We start from the raw sequence: 21,969 nt of genomic DNA, 5'->3' as shown, positions 1-21,969 counted from the left end.
TGAGCCACGCTGTCTCTTACGTCACTCGGTGGCGCCGGAAGTCGGGGTTCGTACAATTCGGTAGGTCTGCTTGCTTGCAAGTGGCTGTTCGCCGAGGGACTCTGGTCGCCATGGTCTCAGACGGTGAGGGCCGCGCCGGCGGTAGCCGGCCCCCGGGACTAAGCATACTTTGCCCGGCAATGACCTATCAAATGGACTGTATTTTGGGGGCAGGGTGGAGCCTGTTTGTTCTTTAAGGGAGTAGCAGATGTATTCACTCGTTCATTCAGTAAATATTTTTGGAGCGCCTCTTGTGTGCCAGGCGTTATTTCATGCTCTGGGAGGTGCATAGAAAACATGACAGACTAGTGGAGGTTACAGTCTAGTGAGCGAGACAGACAGGCAGGTAAATAAAAATAATTTCGAAGGATGACAGCTGTGACGACAATATAAAGTGATGATGGTGTCGATTGCGATTCGATAAGGGTCCAGGGAAGACTAGTGATATTCAGACTAAGACTTGAGTGACTTTATGAAGATCCTGTGAAGGCCTTGTGACAAATTGAGCCCTTACATTGCAGTGGGAAGACGGAAAGGGGACACCTGCGGGTTGAGGAGAGAAGAGACTTTCATTCATATATTAAACTACCAATTACAGAGCTTGATGTCTTACAGGGAGGAAAAAAGAGGCCAGGGTGGTGGGAGCAGGTTGTGATAGAGGAATGAGATCAGAGAGCTAGCTAGCCAGGTGCAGGTCCCATGTGGGACACGATCTCTATTTTAAGTGTAATACAAGCCGTTTTAAGGCTCCTAGCAAGGAAGTATTACTGATTTACTTTTTTTTTTTTTCTTTCCAAGATCTTAGTTCCCTGACCAGGGATCCAACCCATGTCCTCTTGCAATGGAAGCATTGAATCCTGACCACTGGACTGCCAGGGAATTCCCAGATTTACTATCTTAAAAGATTACCTTGACTGCTGTGTGGGAAATTGACTGGAGAGCAAGAATAGAAATAGATTCTTTCAGGGGCGGTAACAATTGTCCATGCATCATTTATCTGTTTTAATATCACAACTCTGTGAGGGAGGCAGATCTGGTATGGCCCCTGTCTACAAGTGAGGAGGTAGAGACCCAAAGAAGGAAATCCACAGGGACATTCCATGTGTATGGATTCACACCTCTTGGACAGGCAACACTTTGTTTTTCTCAGGCTTGGTAGTAGCAAGGAATGTTTGGCTCTGAGAATTGGGGATTGGGACCTGGTGGAGATATAAGGCTAAAGGCTTTTGGGCAAAGGAGTGAAGGCCTTGGGAGAGATAGTTATTAAGTGGCTCTGCTGTGCCAAACACTTTGTTCTGTGATTTACACAACATTCCTCATTCTCTAAGAAGTCCACGATTTAGAGGGCTGAGTGGGGAAGAGAGATCAGACGCATAGCTAAGTGTAAAATGAGGTCGTGAGTTCTGTCATCAGAAGAGGGACAGCACTGTGGGTGGTCAGAAGGAGGCAATAGGGCGTTGAAAAGCCAGTCTTTATTTCAGTTTTTTTGTTGGAGTATAATTGCTTTACAATGTTGTGTTAGTTTCTGCTGTACAACAACATAAAGTGAATCAGCTATATGTATACATATATCTCCTCCTTCGTGGATCTCCCTCCCGCCGCCAGCCCCACATCTGGGTCATCACAGAGCACTGAGTTTAGCTCTCTGTGCTATACAGCAGCTTCCCACTAGCTGTCTGTTTTACACATGGTAGTGATATAAGTCAGTCCTAATCTCCCAATTCATCCCCCCGCCGAACTGTGTCCATATGTCCCTTCTCTATGTCTGTATCTCTGTTCTTGTCCTGCAAGTAGGTTCATCTGTATCATTTTTAGCCACAGTCTTTAGAGTCAAGCAGATCTGTCTTCAGAGCTGGGTGTTAGCTTTGCTACTTGTTAGCAGGCCATGTGACTTAGAGCAAGTTACTTTCTCTTGCAAAATTGGAATACCATATTTTATCTAATCTAAGACAATATGATTATGAAATGTGCTTTTATTTTATTTACTATATCACTAAGAGAGAAAATGTGATCAGTCATAATGGTAAGATACCATCCTGAGTTCAGCAACTGTCAAATTGCTGAAAACTGTAAAAAAAAAAAAAAAAAAAGGAGGGAGTACATCTTGGTGAAAGATGGTTTCCCTGGTGTCTTATTGGTAAAGAACCTGCCTGCCAATGCAGGAGACATAGGTTCAATCTCTGGATCAGGAAGATCCCCTGGAGAAGGGAACGGCTACCCACTCCAGTGTTCTTGCCTGGAGAATCCCATGGACAGAGGAGCCTAGCAGCCTACAGTCCATGGAGGTCACAAAAGAGTCAGACACAACTTAGCAACTCAGCAGCAACAACAACAAGCGAAAGATAGCATTAAGTCCCTTTCTGAGTTGTCAGCAACGGGACAGGATGATAGGATTACATGTGCTGGGAGCCAGGACCTGTGGGAAGACCTGGGGAGGACTTTTGGATAAGGAGGTGGCATTGGCTTAGGACCTTGGAGAGTAAATAGGATTTGGGTATGCAAGCAAGGCATTGCTGCTTTCTGCTAGTAAATGAGCATCCTGGGTTTTTCATAACAACGTGTGCTTGCTGGTTCACATGTCTGTCACCTCAGTTAGAATATATGCTCCTTGAGGGCTTGGATCCAGGTATCCCTGACACTTTAAAGTACCGTAACACTGGTACTTTAGTGTAAATATTTGTTGAATGAATTAATATGTTAAGTTAGCCTGTTTCGTTGTGTCTTTCACTTTGTAGAGAATAGCCTAATTTTTTTCACAATAAAATCTTTACACAACCATTGCTTTTCTCTCTGGTTTTTACCGTTTAAAGATTGGTTACTAATTGTAATTGGCCTTGCTGGAAAGTGATTTGATGGACCTGGAGCCAGATTGATTCTGTGTCTCCCTTTAAATCTCTCCCCACTGACTCCTACCCCATGCCTGAAATTCTACTAGTGATTCTTAGTACTGGTTCATCAGTGCCTTCTGTCCTTAATCAGATATTTATAATGCATGTATCTTTGGGTTCATAAAATGTTTATTGAGCATCCACCCCGTGCTAGGCATTGTGTTCAGAGCAGAGAGCAAACAGTGACAAAAGAGACAAAAATCCCACCGTGCAAAGTTCATAGTCTACTGCTGGGATCCCCAACCTCCAGGACCAAATGCCTGATGATCTGAGCTGTAGCTGATGTAACGATAATAGAAATAAAGTGAACAGTAAACGTAGTGCACTTGAGTCATCCTGGAATGAACCATCACCCCCCAACACACACAACCTGTGGAAAAAATTGTCTTCCGTGAAACCCGTCCCTGGTGCCAAAAAGGTTGGAGGCTACTATTGCAGTGCTTGAGAGGTGTGACTGCAGAAGGCAAGCAAGAGCTCACTAAGGGCCTCCAGAGCTTTAAGTCTTTAAGAGAACTTGATCTTGTGTTCCTTTCATGATTGCCGTTTATATACATAGAAAGCCATGTAGTGGTGCTTGCTTTGGATTTAATTTTCAAATTGGAAATGTTAGCTTTGTTTCTCTTTTATGAGGCTAATTTTTTGTTGTTGTTGTTAATATTTTTAGAAGATGAATTGAATCTTCTCGTTATCATAGTTGATACCAACCCTATTTGGTGGGGAAAGCAAGCATTAAAGGAGTCTCAGGTAAGGCTGCTTGGGAAGGCTTTTGGATAGCTCTGATTTGACTGAGTATGTGTGTATATTGCTTTTTTATTAAGGTATAATTTCATACCATAAAATTCACCCATTATAATGTATAATTCAGTGTTTTTTAGTAAAAATCACAGTAAAGTTGTATAACCACCACTACCACAATTCCATTTTAGAAAACTTCTGTTTCCAGAAGGTTCCCTCATGCTTGTTTGCAGTCAGTCACTGCTTCTATGACCTAGCTGTTATTGTTGTTTAGGCTCCTCTGTCTGTGGGAATTCTCAGGCAGGAATGCTGGAGTGGGTTGCCATTTCTTTCTTCAGAGGATCTTCATGACCCAGGGATTGAACCCACATCTCCTGGATTGGCAGGTGGATTCTTTACCACTGAGCCACCTGGGAAGCCCTCCCCCCAAGTTGTAGGCAACCACTCGTCTGGTTTCCGTCTCTCTGTTGCTTTTTCTGGACATTTCATATGTTGATTCCATATAATATGTAGTCTTTTTTTAAAAGAATACTTTCTATTTTGAAATCGTTATGGAATCATGGGAAATTATAAAAACTGGTACAGAGAGGTCTGTGTGCTCTGGCTCCAGCTTCCCCCAGTAGTAACATCTTCTGTAACTGTGTACAAAGAGCAAGACCAGGACGTTGACGTCAGTACCATCTCCAGACCTTATTCGGATAACAACAGTTTTGCGTGCACCTGTGTGTGTATGTTTAGTTCTTGTGGTCTTAGCACGTGTAAGATTTGTGTAACTGCCACCACAATCAATCATCAGAGAGCTGTTCTATCCCAAGGAGCTCTCTGGTGCTCCCTCTATGGTGGTTGCAACTTTCTAGTCCCTGGTACTAATCTAATAACATGTTCTCCAGGTCTGTAATTTTGTTACATAAATAGATCCTATAGTATGTAACTTTTGAGGGTAGCTTTTTTCTTTTATTATTTTTTAAGAGAACTTGAGACTAGGCTGTTTTATTTATTTAATTAATTTGTTTATTTTGGTCATGACCCAGAGCATGTGGGATCTCAGTTCCCCAGCCAGGGATCAAACCCATGCCCCCTGCAGTCGAAGTGTGGAGTCTTTTACTACTGGGCTGCTAGGGAAATTCCTATCCTTTTTTAAAAAACTAATTAATTTCAGTTATTGTTTATCTTTGGCTCTGCTGGGCCTTGTGGCTGCATGCGGCTTTCTCCAGTTTTGGGGAGCGGGGCCTACGCTCTAGTTGCAGTGTGTGGGCTTGTCTTGTTGCGGAACGCCAGCTTTAGGGTGCACAGGCTTCAGTGGTTGCAGCCCGCAGGCTCAGTAGTTGTGGCACACTTGCTTAGTTGCTCTATGGCATGTGGAATCTTCCTGGGCCAGGGATTGAACCCATGTCCCCTGCATTGGCAGGTGGATTCTTAACCACTGGACCACCAGGAAAGTGTCATGTCATTTTGATTATAGTCATTCTCGGGTAAGTGGTAGTACCTCATTGTGGTTTTAATTTGCATTTCCCTAATGACTAATGATGTTGAGTCTTTTGTTCATAAGCTTATTAGCTATCTGTATATTTTCTTTGTTGAAATTCACATAAAAATGTTATGTCCAATTTTTAAATTCTTTATTTAGACATATTCTCACCTTTAAGAACAAGTTTTGTACTTGATAAAGTTGTACTTTATCAAGTTGATGTACGATGCGCTGCACATATTGAAAGTGTTATGTTTTCACGTATGTATGCATTCATGAAATTATCACCACAATCAAAATAATGAAATGTAGATCCATGGGAGTTCCCTGACAGTCCAGTGGTTAGGACTCAGTGCTTTCACTGCTGTGGCCTGGCTTTAGTCCCTGTTTGGAGAACTAAGATCCTGTAAGCTGATCAACGTATCCAAAAGAACAAAACAACAAACACACAAATCCATCACTCCCAGAGTTTCTTCATATTCCTTTGAATTTCTCTCACCCATCTCTCCCTGTTCCCTCCCGGAGATAGCCACTTATCTGCATAATATTACTATAGATTAGTTTGCATTTTTAAGGTATGTATATACCTGGAATCAAACAGTATGTAGTGGGTTTTTTGTTATTGGGTTTTTTTCTACTTTGGTCTATTGGTCTGTTGTTTTTACTCAGCATATTTATTTTGACATTTGAACATGGCTCAGTAGTTCATTTCTTGTTATTGCTGAGTAGAATTCCATCGTGTGGCTGGACCAGCATATCACTACATATTACCATACTCTCCAGGAAGACTGTCTTATTTTGAACTCTCATCAGTGGTATATGAGGATTCCTTTTTTTTTTTTTTGGTACTAACACAAGATGCTCTGTTTCCTTATTTTATCTTTTGCCAGTATGATGTACCAAAAATTCTCTCAGTCTTCTTTTAGTATATTTAATGGCCCTTTGTATTTTTCCTTTGTGTTTTTCTTTTGGGGAGTTTCCCATTTTCCTCTTTGGGTGTTCTTTTTTTTTTTTTAACTGGTTTGTAAATACTCTTTATGTTAAAAGTTTAACTCATTGTCTTTAATGTGTTGCAGTTTTTTTTTCCAGTTTGTAATTTGCCTTTCACTTTGGTTTAGTTGTTTTTTGTTGTGTAGAAATTTTAATAGGTTTGTTTTACATTTTAAGAAATAGAATGAGTGAAATTTATCGGTTTTGTTTTCTGCTTAAAGTATTTCTTTCTTTAGTGAAGTAATATTAATACTTATCAGAATGTAAATTCCATGAAAAAAAGGGTCTTCACATGGCACATAATAGGTTCTCAGCATATTTAGTGAATGAATTAATTGAAAGACTTTACAATTACCAATTTAATCAATATATATTATCTAGTCTATGTATCAATAGTTTGCTAGAAATTTTATCACAGAAGATGTGACATGTTTACTGTTCCCTGAATGTTATACAAAAAACATTTGTGGAATATTGTACTGATGAGGAAGTGGTCTCATAAGTAAAATTAGAAAACTATAGTTTCTTTTTCAGATTTGATTATCCATATTTTTGCTATGAATACATTTATTTATGAACAAATAAGTTGTATTGATTAACAGTATAACAGCTGGAACAATAACAGTGAAAATGAATGTCTTTGTATGTGATTTCTTGTCTCGGTTGGAATTTTAGCCTTTCTTGAGTTTATATTTCAAATTGGACAGTTTTGATTATCGGGGAGGATGAAATTGTACCTGGTAGACAGTTCTGTATGGGAGGAGAAAGAAAGGATGATTCTCAATAACTAGTATTAGTAAAGATTGATTCTACTGACAAAATTTTATTTAGGTCAACTAAATCAATCATCATGTTTATAAAAAATGACCGTATCTCCTCCCGCTTCCCCAGTTCCATCCCATCCCCCAAGAGTAGCTCTTCCTTCATTTTGCTCTCTTCCATGAGACTTGAGCTGCCATGTGTTGTTTTTCTAAGCAAGTCAGAAATGGGCAAGTCTGTGCTGTTCAGAATCAGAAAACTGTCACTTTCCAATGTTTTTGCTTATGACCTTGGAGAAGGGAACTTCAGAGCCAATTCTTCGCATGAACAGTTATCTGACACAGTGGTTTCGGGTCGCTGTTTGAGATTCTTCTGTGTTTCAACAGTTTACTCTATCAAAATGCATTGACGCCGTGATGGTGCTGGGAAATTCTCATTTGTTCATGAATCGTTCCAACAAACTCGCAGTGATAGCAAGTCACATTCAGGAAAGGTATGACCGTTATGATTACTCTTCCTGCTCAGTGCTTAAGAACCCTGAGAGATGACTGGGGTAGGTAAATGTACCTCAAATAATAAACTGGTAGTAAATTAGAATTTGGTAGGAATTCTCTTCAGTTGTCATCTGAAGAGTGAGAACCACCGTAAAACATTACAAGAGACCATAACTGCGTACCTTCTTTATTTCTCTCGTTTTTTAAGAAAACGAGTGGAATCATCAAAACATTCCACGGTGGTAGACTCATGTTTGCCAGTTTGCCTGTTTTATACATTTTGTAAAACTGAAGTTTATGATGGAATCTTGAGATTCTGGAATTGATGTGGTTTTTGTTATCTCTGCTGAATTTTATTTTGATGTTTAGTGAGGGCACTGAGTCCCAGTGTAACTAGGGGGGTTTTGGTCTGTTTTTCTATTTCAGTCGATTCTTATACCCTGGAAAGAACGGCAGACTTGGAGACTTCTTTGGAGACCCAGGAAACCCTTCTGAATTTACTCCCTCAGGAAGTAAAGATGGAAAATACGAGTTGTTGACAGCAGCAAATGAAGTTATCGCTGAAGAGATCAAAGATCTAATGACCAAAAGTAATTGCTTTCAGCTTTTTTCCTCCCATTATTGCTATTTGCAGATGGAGTTGAATGTGGAAGACCTTGAGGTTTTGAGTCCAAAAGTTTGAGATTCTTGATATTATCTTCTTAATTTTCTCTCTCTCTTTTTTTAAAATCATGCCCACAAAAGCCTGTGTGATACTTTCCTGACCTCTACAGCATGGACACGGTTCACCAGCCTCCACTTGAAACACTCTAGTGTCTGAGGATAGCCCATTTTGACCAGTTTTTCCTCTTTCTCAGACCATTCTTTCTTCCATTTTTGACTTTTCCTTCATCTTGTTTCTTCATTTTTTAAAAATATTGATTTTATTTATTTATTTTCAGCCATGCTGGATCTTTGTCACTGCACTCAGGCCTTTCTCTTTGTGGTGGCTTCTCTTGTTGCAGAACACAGGGTCTAGGGCCCGTGGGCTTCCGTACGTATGGCACACGAGCTTAGTTGCCCTGAGGCATGTGGAATCTTCCCAGACGAGGGACTGAACCAGTGTCGCCTGCATTGGCAGGCAGATTCCTATCAGGGAAGTCTATCATTTTGTTTCTTTAAAAACTATTTTTTTTTTAAATTCTGCGCGGTATTTTTCTTCCTCTGTATGTTCTCATCAAGCCTTCCCATTAATTATCATTTGTGTATGAAGACTTCCCAATCTTTGTCTCTAATCCATCCTTTTGTTCAAACTGCAGATGTCTCCACTTAAGTGTCCCTCAGCCTCATTAATAACCCCCAGACCAGTTTCATTTTCTTTCCCCTCAATTACACCACTACTTCCATTTCTGTCACTCCCATCCACCTGCTTTTCCCAGAGCTTTCATTTTGACTGCTTCCTTCTAAACCAACATCTAATCATCTATGAAATCCTATTAATTTAGTCTCAGAAGTACCTCCAAAGTCTGACCCTTATTACCTGCCATCTAGCTCAACCTTGGGACCGCTGACATCTTGGGTGGGGGAATTCTTTGTTGTGGGGGAGGTTTCCTGTGCTTTGGAGGATAAAGGTTAGTTGCTCAGTCATGTCCCACTCTTCGTGCTACTGTGGATTATAGCCCCACAGGCTGCTCTTGTTCATGGAATTCTCCAAGCAAGAATACTGAAGCAGGTTGCCATTCCCTTCTCCAGGGGAATCTTCCCAACCCAGTGATCGAACGCAGGTCTTCTGCATTGCAGGTGGATTCTTTACCATCTTAGCCACCAGGGAAGCCCTTTGGAGGATACTTAGCAGCATCCCTGGCCTCAACCAACTGGATGCTAAAATGTCCCCCAGCTAGGGTTTCCCAGGTGGTGCAGTTGTTAAAGAATCTTCCTTGTAATGCAAGAGATGAAAGAGGCATGGGTTTGAAACCTGGGTTAGGAAGATCCCTTGGAGAAGGAGATGGCAACCCGCTCCAGTATTCTTGCCTGGGAGATCCCATGGACAGAGGAGCCGGTGGGCTATGGTCCGTGGGGGTTACAAAGAGTTGGACATGACTGAGCACACATGCAGGTATAAACCAAATGACCCTCTTGGGGCACAGTTGCCCCGGTTGAGAGCCTTTGCTCTGGATCGTTATAACAGCTTCTTACTCCTGTCTCTCCCCATTCAAGTCCTTCCGCTCAGCCCTCTAGAGTTATCATTCTAAAAATCAGAGTTAGTATTCCCTGCCTCAAAGACTTTTGCTATTTCCCTATTGCCTGCCGGCAGTGGTTTTAAACTGTCTCCTTTGTCCAAATCACAGGTAGGGAAAAGGCAACTCTTGAGAGAGTGGATCAGTGATTTCTCTTAGGACTGGGGGGGAGCAGGAAGGGCCTGGGAATGGGCCTAAGTGATCTTTTGGAGTGATGGAAATGTTCTACAGTTGGATCATGGTGATGATTTCAACTCTAGAAATTTACTGGAAATCACTGACTTGTGCTCTTAAAAAGTGAATTTTGAGATCTGTAAGTTACACCCCAATAACATGAAATACTGGGCCCCACTTCATTGTTTCATTCAGTGGGCCTAGGGAGGGCCCAGGGACTTCCCTGGTGGCTCACACGGTAAAGAAACTGTCTGCCAATGCAGGAGACCGAGACCCGGGTTCTATCCCTGGGTGGGGAAGGTCCCCTGAAGTATGAAATGGCAACTCAGTCCAGTGTTCTTGCCTGAAGAATTCTGTGGTCAGAGGAGCCTGTTGGGCTACACTCTGTAGGGTCTCAAAGAGTCAGACACGACTGAGCGTGGCACAGCACCAGGGAGGACCCAAGAATTTGTATTTTTCTTGAGTTCCCAGGTGATGTTCCTCCAGTGGGTTCTAGAATCACGTTTTGGAAACCACTGGCCTCCAGCATAAAGGCCCAACTTCTCAGTACAGTGGTCCAGACCTTTCCTGTTCTGACCTCCCCGTGGGGCATCAGCACTCCTGGATCAGTTGCAAGCCCTGTTCCTACAGGGTGTTAATCTGGACTCCCACCTCGTTGAACTGGATGTTTAGAATTTTGATTTTTATGAGTGATTTTTTTTTTTTCACTCAAGTCTCCAGATAAGCTGTGAACTTTGTCCCTACCTCCCACAGCCAGGGGGATTTCTCCAGTCCTCTTTTCACTGATCCAGCTTTCCCGGGGCAGTAGGAAGGAGGAGGTGATAGGAGAGGCTCAGAACCTAGCCAGGGACCTCTGTGCAGGCTGCCCTTAGTCACACACAGACTTTTGTACCACTCAGATCATTGAGAAACCAGAACCTTCCCCAGTAACACAAGTATACTTTTTAGTATTTATTTTTAATAGCATAAAATTTACCGTTTTAACCATTTTTCAGGGTACAGGTCAGTAGCATTAAGTACATTCACATTGTTGGCAAACATTACCACTATCCATTTCAAGAACTTTTTCATCATCCCAAACTTAAACTTTATACCCATTTAACAACCACCCCTCATTCCTCCCCGTTCAGCCCCCAACCACCAGGGCCTTTTAAATTAAGAAAATGTTTAACAATTGCTTATCTGTGTTTATAAACCCAGTTTTGACAATGTTATCTGATTTCCTTCATGAAGATGAATGCTTTAGTTTTAAAAATGATTTTGGTTCAAGAAAGTACCTAAAAATTCTCCTTTTAATGCTTTCTGTTATTTACAGGTGACATAGAGGGTCAACACACTGAGACTCTGCTGGCAGGATCCCTTGCCAAAGCTCTTTGCTGTATCCTTGGTGTTTTTTTTTTTTTAATATGTATTTGTTTATTTTATCTTTGGTTGTTCTGGGTCTTTGTTGCTATCTGCGGGCTTTCTCTAGCTGTGGCGAGCGGGGGCTACTCTGTACTTACGGTGCTCTGGCTTCTCATTGCCGTGGCTTCTCTCGTGGTGGAGCATGGGCTCTAGGGCGCACAGGCTTCAGTGGTTGCAGCACGTGGGCTCAGTAGTTTCAGCTCAAGGGCTCCAGAGTATAGGCTCATTAGTTGTGGCACAAGGGCTCAGTTGCCCCGCAGCATGTGGAATCTTCCCAGACCAGGGATCGAACCAGTGTCCCTTGCATTGCAAGGTGGATTCTTAACCACTGGACCACCAGGGAAGCCCCTGCTGTATCCTTGCTGTTTTAATCATTCAGAAGTTTGTTTTGGTTTTTCCTTTAATAAAGATTCCTTAACTTGTGATATTTCTTAGAACCGTGGATGCCCACATTACTGGAAGGCATGAGTATTCTAAAGCGGTAGATAATAAAAAAGCTTTAACGTGTTTTTAGGAGAAGCTGTAAGAATGAGAAAACTCCACTTTCTCCAGTATGTCATGCTCAAAATGAATTATTCTTCAGAATGTTTCTCTGTTTATAATTAGACAGATTAAAACTTTTTTTTTCTTCTCTTATGTTAGAAACAGTGTTTGGTTTTAAAAGCCATTTACTGACCCTGGGGCTTATTAAATGAGCAGCTGGTTCTCCCCAGGAGAATGAGTTATTTTGCCCACCTTCATAAGCATCTTCATAATCTATGTTTGTGTGACATTTTTTTCAGTCTTAAGAAATTTAATTTGTTTGTTAAGTTCAGTATCGAGTGACCCCTCCATCCCCAGACTGTGTTTGGGGGTGTCTGATTGTGTATGGTTTACAAATTCGTCATCTCATTTGGTTGGTGTATTGATTTACTTGTGCCAGCATTCAAATCTAGGACATGATAGATAGCTGTAGAACAATCAAATCTATTAATTTTAATTTTCTGGGAGAACAATCATATTTCAGTCAGGTGCAAAGTCAGTAATTGGAAGCTCCCGATCTCTTTTGTGTGTTTATTGTGAGTCATGGAGCTTTTCCTTTTTTTTGGGTAGGTGGATGCCGAATTTATTTAACTATGATTTGAATTTATTTTTTCCATTTAATGTTATTATTTATGAAACAATATTTTTAAATTCCTTAATGCTAAAAAAATAAGACATTCATAGAATGAACAAGGAAGTTAAAGGTAAGAGCCAGCAATCTTCTATGAGACTGTAATTCTTATTTTACTACTCTAACTTTGAGGGACTGTTTTAAAATTGGTGAGAAAACTTTATATATAATATGTTCAGTGAGATTCAGTTGTAATGTAATCTGTTTTTATCTCTTTATAGATAATCAGGAAATGAAATCAAGGATATTGGTAAGATTAAAAGGAATCCATACTATGTTTTTATACCAGCCAGAGCCAGTTAGAAAACAGACTGAAAAATAAGACCCGTTTATAATAGAAGCAATAAATATTAAGATTCCAGAGTTAATTAACAAGTAATGTGTAAAGTTGATTATGATGAAAAACTGAAATTCTGACAGAAAAGTATTGAGTAAACAGAGCCATATTTTTTTATTTTTAAATTTTTTCAGTTATTTTTATTGACAGATAGTTGATCTACAGTATTATATAGTTACAGGTATATAATGTAGTGATTCACAGTTTTTTAAAGGTTATATTCCATTGATATTTATTAAAATATTGACTATATTTCCCATGTTGTGTAATATATCCTTGTAGCTTTTTTTGTCTGTTATAGTTTATACCTCTTAAATCTCTGCCACTGTATTACCCGTCTCCTCTTCCCTCTTCCCCACTGGTAACCCTTAGTTTGTGGAGAGCTGTATTTTATTCTTGAATGTCAGTTTGTCCAAGATTAAACCGTAAGTTTAGTGCAATCTCAGAATATTAATCGGATTTTTTTTTTCCTGGCAGAGTGGGGGGATTTAAGAAAGTCAAGAGTTTATCTAAAAGATAAAGATAGCCAGGAGCTTTCTGAAAGAGAATAGTAAGTAGGCACTTGCTCCAGTCGACTTAAAAGAAAAACACACAACATTACTGTTGTGAGTTTAAGTTTTATTCAGGGTTTTACTGAGCATCATAGCCCAGGAGACAGCCACTCGGCTGTGAAGAAACTGTCCCAAAGAGGTAGAGGAGAGACCAGTTTATGTGGGGTTTTTTTTTGGCTAGGAAATTCACACAGTCAAGCATACATCTGGGTAAAAGATGACTGCCAATCACAAAGAACAGACATCTCAAGATAGTGATTTTAGCGCTTTTCTATTTTTTCAGTTCTTGCCTACAAAGAGGCAAGAATCTGGGGTCGTTGAAATTCTTCCTGAGATACCCATCTGACTGTCTAAGGGCCTGTTTATCCAAAGCACTGAGTGCCTCATCCTGCCTTTCATCCTGGACTCCTTTCAGGGTGCGCAGTGGGTGGGTAGCTGCAGCGGGTTCCCACTTAACCCTTGTAGAGCTGGGTGGTGAGCAGTGCTCCTTGTTCTTTATTCACACTCCTTTAGGCATTCAAGCACGTTATAAAGCTACAGTAACAGTATGGTTCTGGTACAGTAGTAGGCAAACGGATAATGGGTACATAGTAGGATTTGACACAAGATAAATGAAGCACTTCAAATGTGTGGGAAGGAAATGGATTATTCAGTAAAAGATACTGGGCCAGTTGGTTGGCCATTGGGAGGAACACAAAGCTAGATCTCACTGCTTACCCCTAAGCACATTCTAGTAATGATCAAACGTGTCAGTGTAAAAATTGGAGTCGTAAAAGTGCTGGAAGAAAATACGTGTTTATCATCTTCAGTTGGTGAGTATCTTGCTAAGCATGATGTGAAACTTTAAAATGAAGCTGTGATTCGTGAGGTCGCAGAGAGTTGGACACGACTGAGCAACTGAACTGAACTAAAGACCTCAAAAAAATAAAACCCCAAAAACAAGAATGGGAAAAGAAAAAATCTATTAGGAAAAAATGTTTTCAACATAACTACATGACAGGATTAATGTAATATTTCTAAAATAAAAAGAGCTTTTGTAAATTAATTTTTAAAAGTCAGGGTTGACTCCAAAGGAACAGGTGGGAAACATGAGCAGTCTGCAGAAGAGGAAATGCAAATGACCAGGTAGTGTTTGGAAATATGGCAGCCCTACTAGTGGTTCTTCCCTTGCGTTGCCCATGAGAGGATAAATTAGTACAGCTTTTCTGGAAGGCAGGTTGGTAATATATATCAAAATGAAATGTGCAGACACTTCAGTAATCCCACTGGTTATCTTAGGAGCTAATCAGTTGAGCAAAGGGTAGATGGGAGTGTTCATCAGAGCATTGTCTAAGGTTTGAGAAAAAAAACAACTAAGATGTGGAAACTGCTTAAATGTCTTCTGTAGGTAATTGGTTAAATAGTCAAAATTTAGGAACTTATCATGAAGGATGATATACACTCATATTTATTGACATAAGATTGTTTCCCCCAGATACTGGGGACTGAAAAACCAGCTTGCAGAATACTAGAGTATCATCCTGGGTGTGTGTGAGTCCGTGTCTCTGTTGGATGTGAATGTATATACATGTCCACGTAGACGCTCTTTAGAAAGAATTAACAAGGATTATCTCTTGAATGATAGGATTTGGGGGAGATTTTTAATAACTACAAAGATGAATTAGAAAGATAACATTGACTGCAGTTTGTTGTATACTGTGTTGACATTTGAGTAGGAGTACTAGAATGTGGCCGAAAGGTATTAACATGCATATGATTTTTAGGTGATTAAGGCTGCAGAAGACAGTGCATTGCAGTATATGAACTTCATGAATGTCATCTTTGCAGCACAAAAGCAGGTGAATTGAGAGCCTTCTTTTTAAAGAATATTGGTTTCATAATGAAGGAATTAATTTTACTCTTTGAATGGCCTGCTTAAAGAAATAGTCTGACTGAATACTTACTAAGAGATTGGGAATCTGGAATCCATGTTTTGTACTAGTCATTTTTCTATTTTGCGATCCCCGGAAAAATATGCAGTCAAACTCAGTTTTGTTTATAGTTACATGGTTTAACTACATATATAGTTACAATCCTGTTTAGCCCATCCTTAGACGTCAGGCTAAGAATCCTGAGTTTTATAACTCAGGATTTTGCTGCATATGTTAGCTCAGTTTCCTTGTCTTTCTGCTTTAGGGAGGTTTAGGTGGCTCAGTTGGAGAAGGCAATGGCAAGCCACTCCAGTACTCTTGCCTGGAAAATGCCATGGACAGAGGAGCCTGGTAGGCTGCAGTCCATGGGGTCGCTATGAGTCAGACACGACTGAGTGACTTCACTTTCTTTCACCTTTCACTTTCACACATGGAGAAGTAAATGGCAACCCACTCCAGTGTTCTTGCCTGGAGAATCCCAGGGACGGGGAAGCCTGGTGGGCTGCCGTCTATGGGGTCGCACAGAGTCGGACACGACTGAAGCAACTTAGCAGCAGCAGCAGCAGCAGCAGGTGGCTCAGTGGTAAAGAACCCTCCTGCCAATGTAGAGATGCGGGTTCAATCCCTGGGTCAGGAAGATCTTTGAGAGAAGGAAATGGCAGCCCACTCCAGTATTCTTGCCTGGGAAATCTTACGGACAGAGGAACCTGGTGGGCTACAGTCCATGGGGTTGCAAAAGAGTTGGACACAACTTAAGCAACTAAACAACAACAATAAATATTTGATATTTTTACTTTGCAAATAACTGAAGTGTTCAGATGAGATATCATTAATACATTTTCTTCTTTGACATGTTGAAAAGAAACTTTCTTAAAACTTCAGTTTAAAAAAAAAAACACTTCAGTTTTGGGACATCCCTGGTGGTCCAGTGGTTAGAGCTCCTTGCTTCCATGGCACAGCGTATGGGTTTGATACCTGGTCAGGAAAATAAGATCCTGCGTACTGTGGTGGTATGGCCAAAAAACTTTTAAAAAAAACAAGCTTCCATTTTAACCTAAAATGCTGCTGTAGTCACCTATAATGTTTTCCGTCTTGGAGTGGCAGCATGATATAATGAAAAGACCATGGACTTTGGGGACAGGCAGATTGGGGGTTGACATACTGTTTGCCCTTGGCTCTGTGACCACCACCCAGCCAAGGCCTGGGTGTTTCAATGTAAAATGCAAATCAGATATCTATCTTACAGTGTAACCATGCCTATTAAATGACCCTTTTTAAGAATAGAGTCTGGCATATAGTAGCTTCTTCTTCATTATTCCTGGAACAATAATGATTCCATTATTAATATTTTTTGAAATGTCAATTTCAGAATATTTTGATCGATGCCTGCGTGTTAGACTCTGATTCAGGACTCCTTCAACAGGTATATTTTAAATGAATGCTTGGTGGTGGTTATGAAAGTATGCTGTGTTCTGTCACCTGTGATAAATGAATCTCACCCACCAATCTTCATGCAGCTTTAGGGATTAGGCTTTATGATGCTTTAGATTAGAGCACCAGCATCTCTCTGGTTACTTTGAAAATTTTATTTATATTCTACATAATGCTTTGATTGACTTTGTACAAATATTGTAATTCACACATTAAAATGAATTCAAACAGCACAGAAAAGTATTTTTAAAAAGAGTGAAAAAAGGAAAAGAAAAATGTCTTCAGATCCTTTCATCCTGAAGTTATTGTTAATATTAGGTGACCAGCATGATAGCTCTATACATACAGATGGAAGAATAGATCACTAAGCAGAGAATTTTATAAAAAATAGGTTCTAGATCCGTGCTGTCTTTAATGGTAGCCATATGACTGTTGAGCTCTTGAAATGAGTCTGATCTGAATTGAGAAGTACGTGAGTATACAGTCTGAATTTCAAAGACTTGGAATGAAAAACAGAATGTGTAATATCCCATTAATGATTCTCATACTGGTTACATGTTAAAATGGTAACACTGAATATATTGAGTTGTATAAAAGATGCTACTAAAACTTTATCTTTTCATTGTTCCTGTTTTATGTGGCTGGAAAATTAAAAATTACGTATGTTGCTCATATTATGTTTCTCTTGGACAGCACTGTTAGATGTTACTTTTAATCAAAACATGAAAATGAGTTTTACTTCAACCAAAAAGGGGAAAAAAAAACCCAAAAAATTGGAAATAAGACTGAAGACAATACTAAACTTAATTATTTTTTACCACAAGGAACATTATTTCCTAAAAGATCAGTTAAAAGCATAAAATGACAGAAAACTTTGAGTTTAGGTTACTGCTGGGGATTGAGTGGGGAAGGGGGGATACAACCAGAAAGTACGCCAGTCTCAAAAGTTCTAGGATTGTCCTGTTTCTTAAGCTTGATGGTAGATGCATGATATTTATTGGACTGTGGAGTGGTACAACCTCTTTGGAAAACAATCTGAAACTTCCTCAGAAAATTAAACATAGAATTACCAGTTGAGTCTGCAATTCCATTCTTAGATATTTATTTAAGAAAAAGGAAAACGTGTCCACACAAAATTCTGTCCATGAATATTCACAGCTGTGCTATTCATAATAACCCAGAGTGCAAACAACTCAAATGCCCATCAGCAGATGAATGGATAAACAAACTGTGGTCTATCCATGTGGTGGAATATTATTTGGTCATAAAAAGGAATGGAGTACTGATATATGCTACAATATGAATGTACCTTGAAAACATTATCCTAAGTAAAAGAAGTCAGTCATAAAAGGACGTAGCTTGCCTGATTCTGTTGATGCAAAGTGTCCAGAATAGGCAAGTCCAAGGAGACAGAAAGCAGATTGGTGGTTGCCAGGGGAAAGGAGGGATGGAGAGTGACTGTTAATGGGGATGTGAGGTGATGAAGATGTTCTGCAACTAGATAGCAGGGAGAGTTGCACAGTTCTGTGAATATTCTAAAAATTAGTAAATCGTAGATGTTAAAAGGATAGGTTTTATAGTGTGTGAATTACATCTCAAACTGTTAACTAAAAAATGAGAGTGAATAAACATGGCAAGAATAAAAATGTACTACCAGCTAACAAACAGGAAAAAAGGCATGTAGTATCTTATAACTGCAGGCTTCAAAGGGTGAGAGGGCATGGACCAAGGGGAAAACACAAGCTATTTGAACATCTGGAGAGGTGGCTGCAAGTTTCCAATCCTCCCTCACTCTGGGAAGAGATGCCCTTTTAAATTGCTGTGTTGCAGACCTGAAGAGTTGGTGGTGAGAATGACCTCCGTCTGTCAAAGCTAGTGCTCACGTGGCAGTGAGTCCTTTGTGTGTCTTACAGGCTTGTGACATCACAGGGGGACTGTACTTGAAGGTGCCCCAGATGCCTTCCCTTCTGCAGTACCTACTGGTAAGGAAACATCAACAGTGAACCTAATGCCTTGAGTCAGGCGAGAGCCTTGTTTCCTGGGTAATGAATGGGAACAAGATGGTTGATGCCTAGTGACTGGAAGAAGAAAAGAGGGGTGATCTGGGGAATTCCAGCTACTAGTAGTCTTTGGACCGTGTAAGCTCTATGCAGAATGTTGTATGACTGTTTACAGCACAGTGCCCGTGTGTGGAGGCGCTCAGTAATTGCGGAATGAAAATGCACAGTTCTCAACAGACATTCAAGGGAAATCCAGTTTAGTATTCTCAATGTTTACTGGCTGATATCTAATATCTGTATCTTGGCCTCTGGTTATTTTCCCCTGTGTTTTAGATAAAAATTTATTGCTCATTTTGTTTGTTTTATATAGTGGGTTTTTCTTCCTGATCAAGATCAGAGGTCTCAGTTAATCCTCCCACCCCCAGTTCATGTTGACTACCGAGCTGCTTGCTTCTGTCATCGAAATCTCATTGAAATCGGCTACGTCTGTTCTGTGTGCTTGTCAAGTAAGTTCGTGTACTGAGTTGTTTTTTTTATGTCTTTTTTTGGCGGGGGTTGGAGAGCACTGTGTGGCATGTGGAATCTTAGCTAACTGACCAGGGATTGAATGCATGCCCCCTGCACTGGAAGTGGAGTCTTAACCATTGGACCACCAGGGAAGTCCTTATACTCAGTTTTTCTATGTTGGAGGGGAGTGTGCAGAAAATGTCTTCAACTGCGTTGCTTCTAAATCATCCTGGTGTGGTTTTTTTTGTTTCAATTTATAGTATTCTGCAACTTCAGCCCAATCTGTACCACATGCGAGTAAGTATCTTTGGGGTTGTGTGGCTAGCTCCCACTCTACAGAGATTTAGAGCATTAAAAAGTGTTTTATTTTTTTTTCTGTGTATTATTTCAGGACAGCCTTTAAGATTTCTCTGCCTCCTGTGCTGAAGGCCAAGAAAAAGAAACTGAAAATGTCCTCATGATAATAAAAATAATTTCCCCGTCATTTAGAGCTGGTTATAGAAATTATATGGCAGAATCCTTGTTAGGGAGGCTCTGAAAAAAATAGAGATGTGTGTAAGAGAATAACTTTCTTACAGGAAATACTGTGAAATATCATGCTTATCCTGTGCTGGGGGGCTGATTTATTTGAGGGAGTCCTTTCTATGCAATATACCAGTCTTTTCTGGCTGGTTTCTGTCCAGAAATGGGGGGGAAAAGCACAGATTTGAGACTTTTTTGTTTTTTTAATGAGATGATTATTTGTGAAAGACAGTCTGTCCTGACTGATGGAAGGTGTCAGAACCTACCCAAGTATGGGTCCTTACTGTGAAATGTACGACATGACATTTGGACCCAGTTCTGGAAAAAAGTGACTATTTGTGGAGTAATGGCAATAATCAAGATAGAACATCTTACTTGAGTTAATACTTAGCTTCAACAGTATTCATGTAAATAAAATCCTTATTTTCTCGATTGAGATTTAGCTCCAGATATGACCAGATATTTATTCTTTTGTCTGACAGTACATTGTTTGGATGGTTACCCAAATGAGATTTTTGTCACTGAGTATCTCTAAAATCTGATTTTAAACGAGTATGGAAAGCGACTGCAGTAGTTGGGAAGGAACTTTTTGTTCAAAAACAGTTGTGTGAAGAGCTTATTTGTGAAAGCTAAAGTCTGGGTTCCCAAGGAGAGTTTCTTTGGGAGAATGGATTTTTTCCAGCTAAATGTTGCCCCACATAGAATTCATTCCTATTTTAGAGGAGGGGAAAAGCATTAACACTGGAGAATGGTTCTCTGGAAGCTTTGGACTTAATACTGAAAACTTGTATTAATTAAAAAGAAATTATTTGTAATTTCAACAATAAACAACTTATTTTTTTACATAACCTTGAAGTTACTAAAAGTTCTTTTAAATTCCAGGATAGTGTAAGAAGGGTTTTCAAGAATGGTGGCCAGTTTGGTTTGTTTTTAGAAAGTATACTGACAGAAACCTACAATGTTGTATATAAATAAGATTTTAATTTTCTCTTGATACCATCTCAAAAACTGTCTCAAATATTTAAGTAATTTGGTATTTGGTTAGATTATTTCAGGTAGGTTTTATATTCCGGATTTATAATTTTGTTAGATACACAAAGATTTTGATGGTCACTTTGCAAGTATTTGTTAATCTCTGAGTTTAAGAATGTCTTTTTAAAATAATATTTCAAAGCCTAAGTGTAATGAAGATCACTCTTTTTAAGTCTAGGAAATAAGCATCATATATCTAAAGATGACTAAATTCAAACAAGCTGATAAGGTTTTTGTTACTACTTTTTCATTTGAAATGTTTTATGAACTGGCTTAATTCTGTTTAAATTTTAACTGTTGTGCTTATGGTTTATTTTGTATAATTTTTATAATAAAATAATTTAACTTTTCATGTTTCCCTGAGTTATTTCTTCTTCAGTTCAGTTCAGGTCAGTCGCTCAGTCGTGTCCGACTCTGCTACCCCATGTCCTGCAGCATGCCAGGCCTCCCTGTCCATCACCAACTCCCGGAGTTTACCCAAACTCATGTCCATTGAGTTGGTGATGCCACCTAACCGTCTCATTCTCTGTCGTCCCCTTCTCCTTCTGCCTTCAGTCTTTCCCAGCATCAGGGTCTCTTCAAAGGAGTCAGCTCTTTGCATCAGGTGGCCAAAATATCGGAGTTTCAACTTCAACATCAGTCCTTCCATTGAACACCCAGGACTGATCTCCTTTAGGATGGACTGGTTGAATTTCCTTGCAGTCCAAGGGGCTCTCAAGGGTCTTTTCCAACACTACAGTTCAAAAGCATCAATTCTTCTGCGTTCAACTTTCTTTATAATCCAACTCACATCCGTACATGACCACTGGAATAGCCTTGGCTAGATGGACCTTTGTTGACAAAGAGTAATGTCTCTGCTTTGTAATATGCTGTCTAGGTTGGTCATAACTTTCCTTCCAGGGAGTAAGCGTCTTTTAATTTCATGGCTGCAATCACCATCTGATTTTGGAGCCCCCCAAAATAAAGTCAGACACTGTTTCCACTGTTGCCCCATCTATTTGCCATGAAGTGATGGGACCAGATGCCATGATCTTAGTTTTCTGAATGTTGAGCTTGCTGCTGCTGCTGCTAAGTCGCTTCAGTCGTGTCCGACTCTGTGCGACCCCATAGATGGCAGCCCACCAGGCTCCGCCGTCCCTGGGATTCTCCAGGCAAGAACACTGGAGTGGGTTGCCATTTCCTTCTCCAATGTGTGAAAGTGGAAAGTGAAAGTGAAGTCGCTCAGTCGTGTCCGACCCTTAACGCGACCCCATGGACCGCAGCCCACCAGGCTCCCCCGTCCCTGGGATTCTCCAGGCAAGAACACTGGAGTGGGTTGCCATTGCCTTCTCCAGAATGTTGAGCTTACTGGTTGTTTAT

The 21,969-nt window shown here is 40.1% G+C and overlaps 1 protein-coding gene across 4 annotated transcripts; it reads left to right on the top strand.

Annotated features, from left to right (window-relative positions):
* The first annotated feature begins 21 nt into the window (after positions 1-21).
* Positions 22-20,939, top strand: GTF2H3 (general transcription factor IIH subunit 3). Of its 4 annotated transcripts, XM_088828123.1 has the most exons (14): positions 70-123; positions 3,592-3,671; positions 5,071-5,134; positions 7,266-7,372; positions 7,800-7,963; positions 11,079-11,141; positions 12,364-12,393; positions 12,542-12,570; positions 14,972-15,046; positions 16,488-16,541; positions 18,463-18,531; positions 18,920-19,055; positions 19,317-19,353; positions 19,448-20,939. In XM_088828123.1, the coding sequence occupies exons 4-14, from the start codon at positions 7,296-7,298 to the stop codon at positions 19,515-19,517; spliced, it is 804 nt and encodes a 267-aa protein (XP_088684249.1). In that variant the 5' UTR covers positions 70-123; positions 3,592-3,671; positions 5,071-5,134; positions 7,266-7,295; the 3' UTR covers positions 19,518-20,939. The 4 variants fall into 4 exon arrangements, with proteins under 4 accessions (XP_055260351.2, XP_055260349.2, XP_088684249.1 ...); XM_055404376.2 differs by lacking the exon at positions 5,071-5,134 and having other exon boundaries at positions 22-123; XM_055404374.2 differs by lacking the exons at positions 70-123; positions 5,071-5,134 and adding an exon at positions 38-60.
* Positions 20,940-21,969: the final 1,030 nt, after the last annotated feature.

This window comes from Moschus berezovskii, chromosome 19 (genome assembly GCF_049115385.1).
Source record: "Moschus berezovskii isolate FMDL1 chromosome 19, NW_MosBer_1.0, whole genome shotgun sequence".
Taxonomy (NCBI): domain Eukaryota; kingdom Metazoa; phylum Chordata; class Mammalia; order Artiodactyla; family Moschidae; genus Moschus; species Moschus berezovskii.
The sequence above is the reverse complement of the archived record's forward strand: the minus strand, read 5'-3'. Positions and strand labels throughout refer to the sequence as shown.

What these genes read in the sequence shown, in the direction of transcription:
- GTF2H3 (XM_055404376.2), top strand. An exon ending in AAGCATTAAAGGAGTCTCAG is followed by an intron (nt 3,672 to 7,265) that starts GTAAGGCTGCTT and finishes GTGTTTCAACAG; the next exon opens with TTTACTCTATCAAAATGCAT. An exon ending in TCTTTGCAGCACAAAAGCAG is followed by an intron (nt 15,047 to 16,487) that starts GTGAATTGAGAG and finishes TGTCAATTTCAG; the next exon opens with AATATTTTGATCGATGCCTG.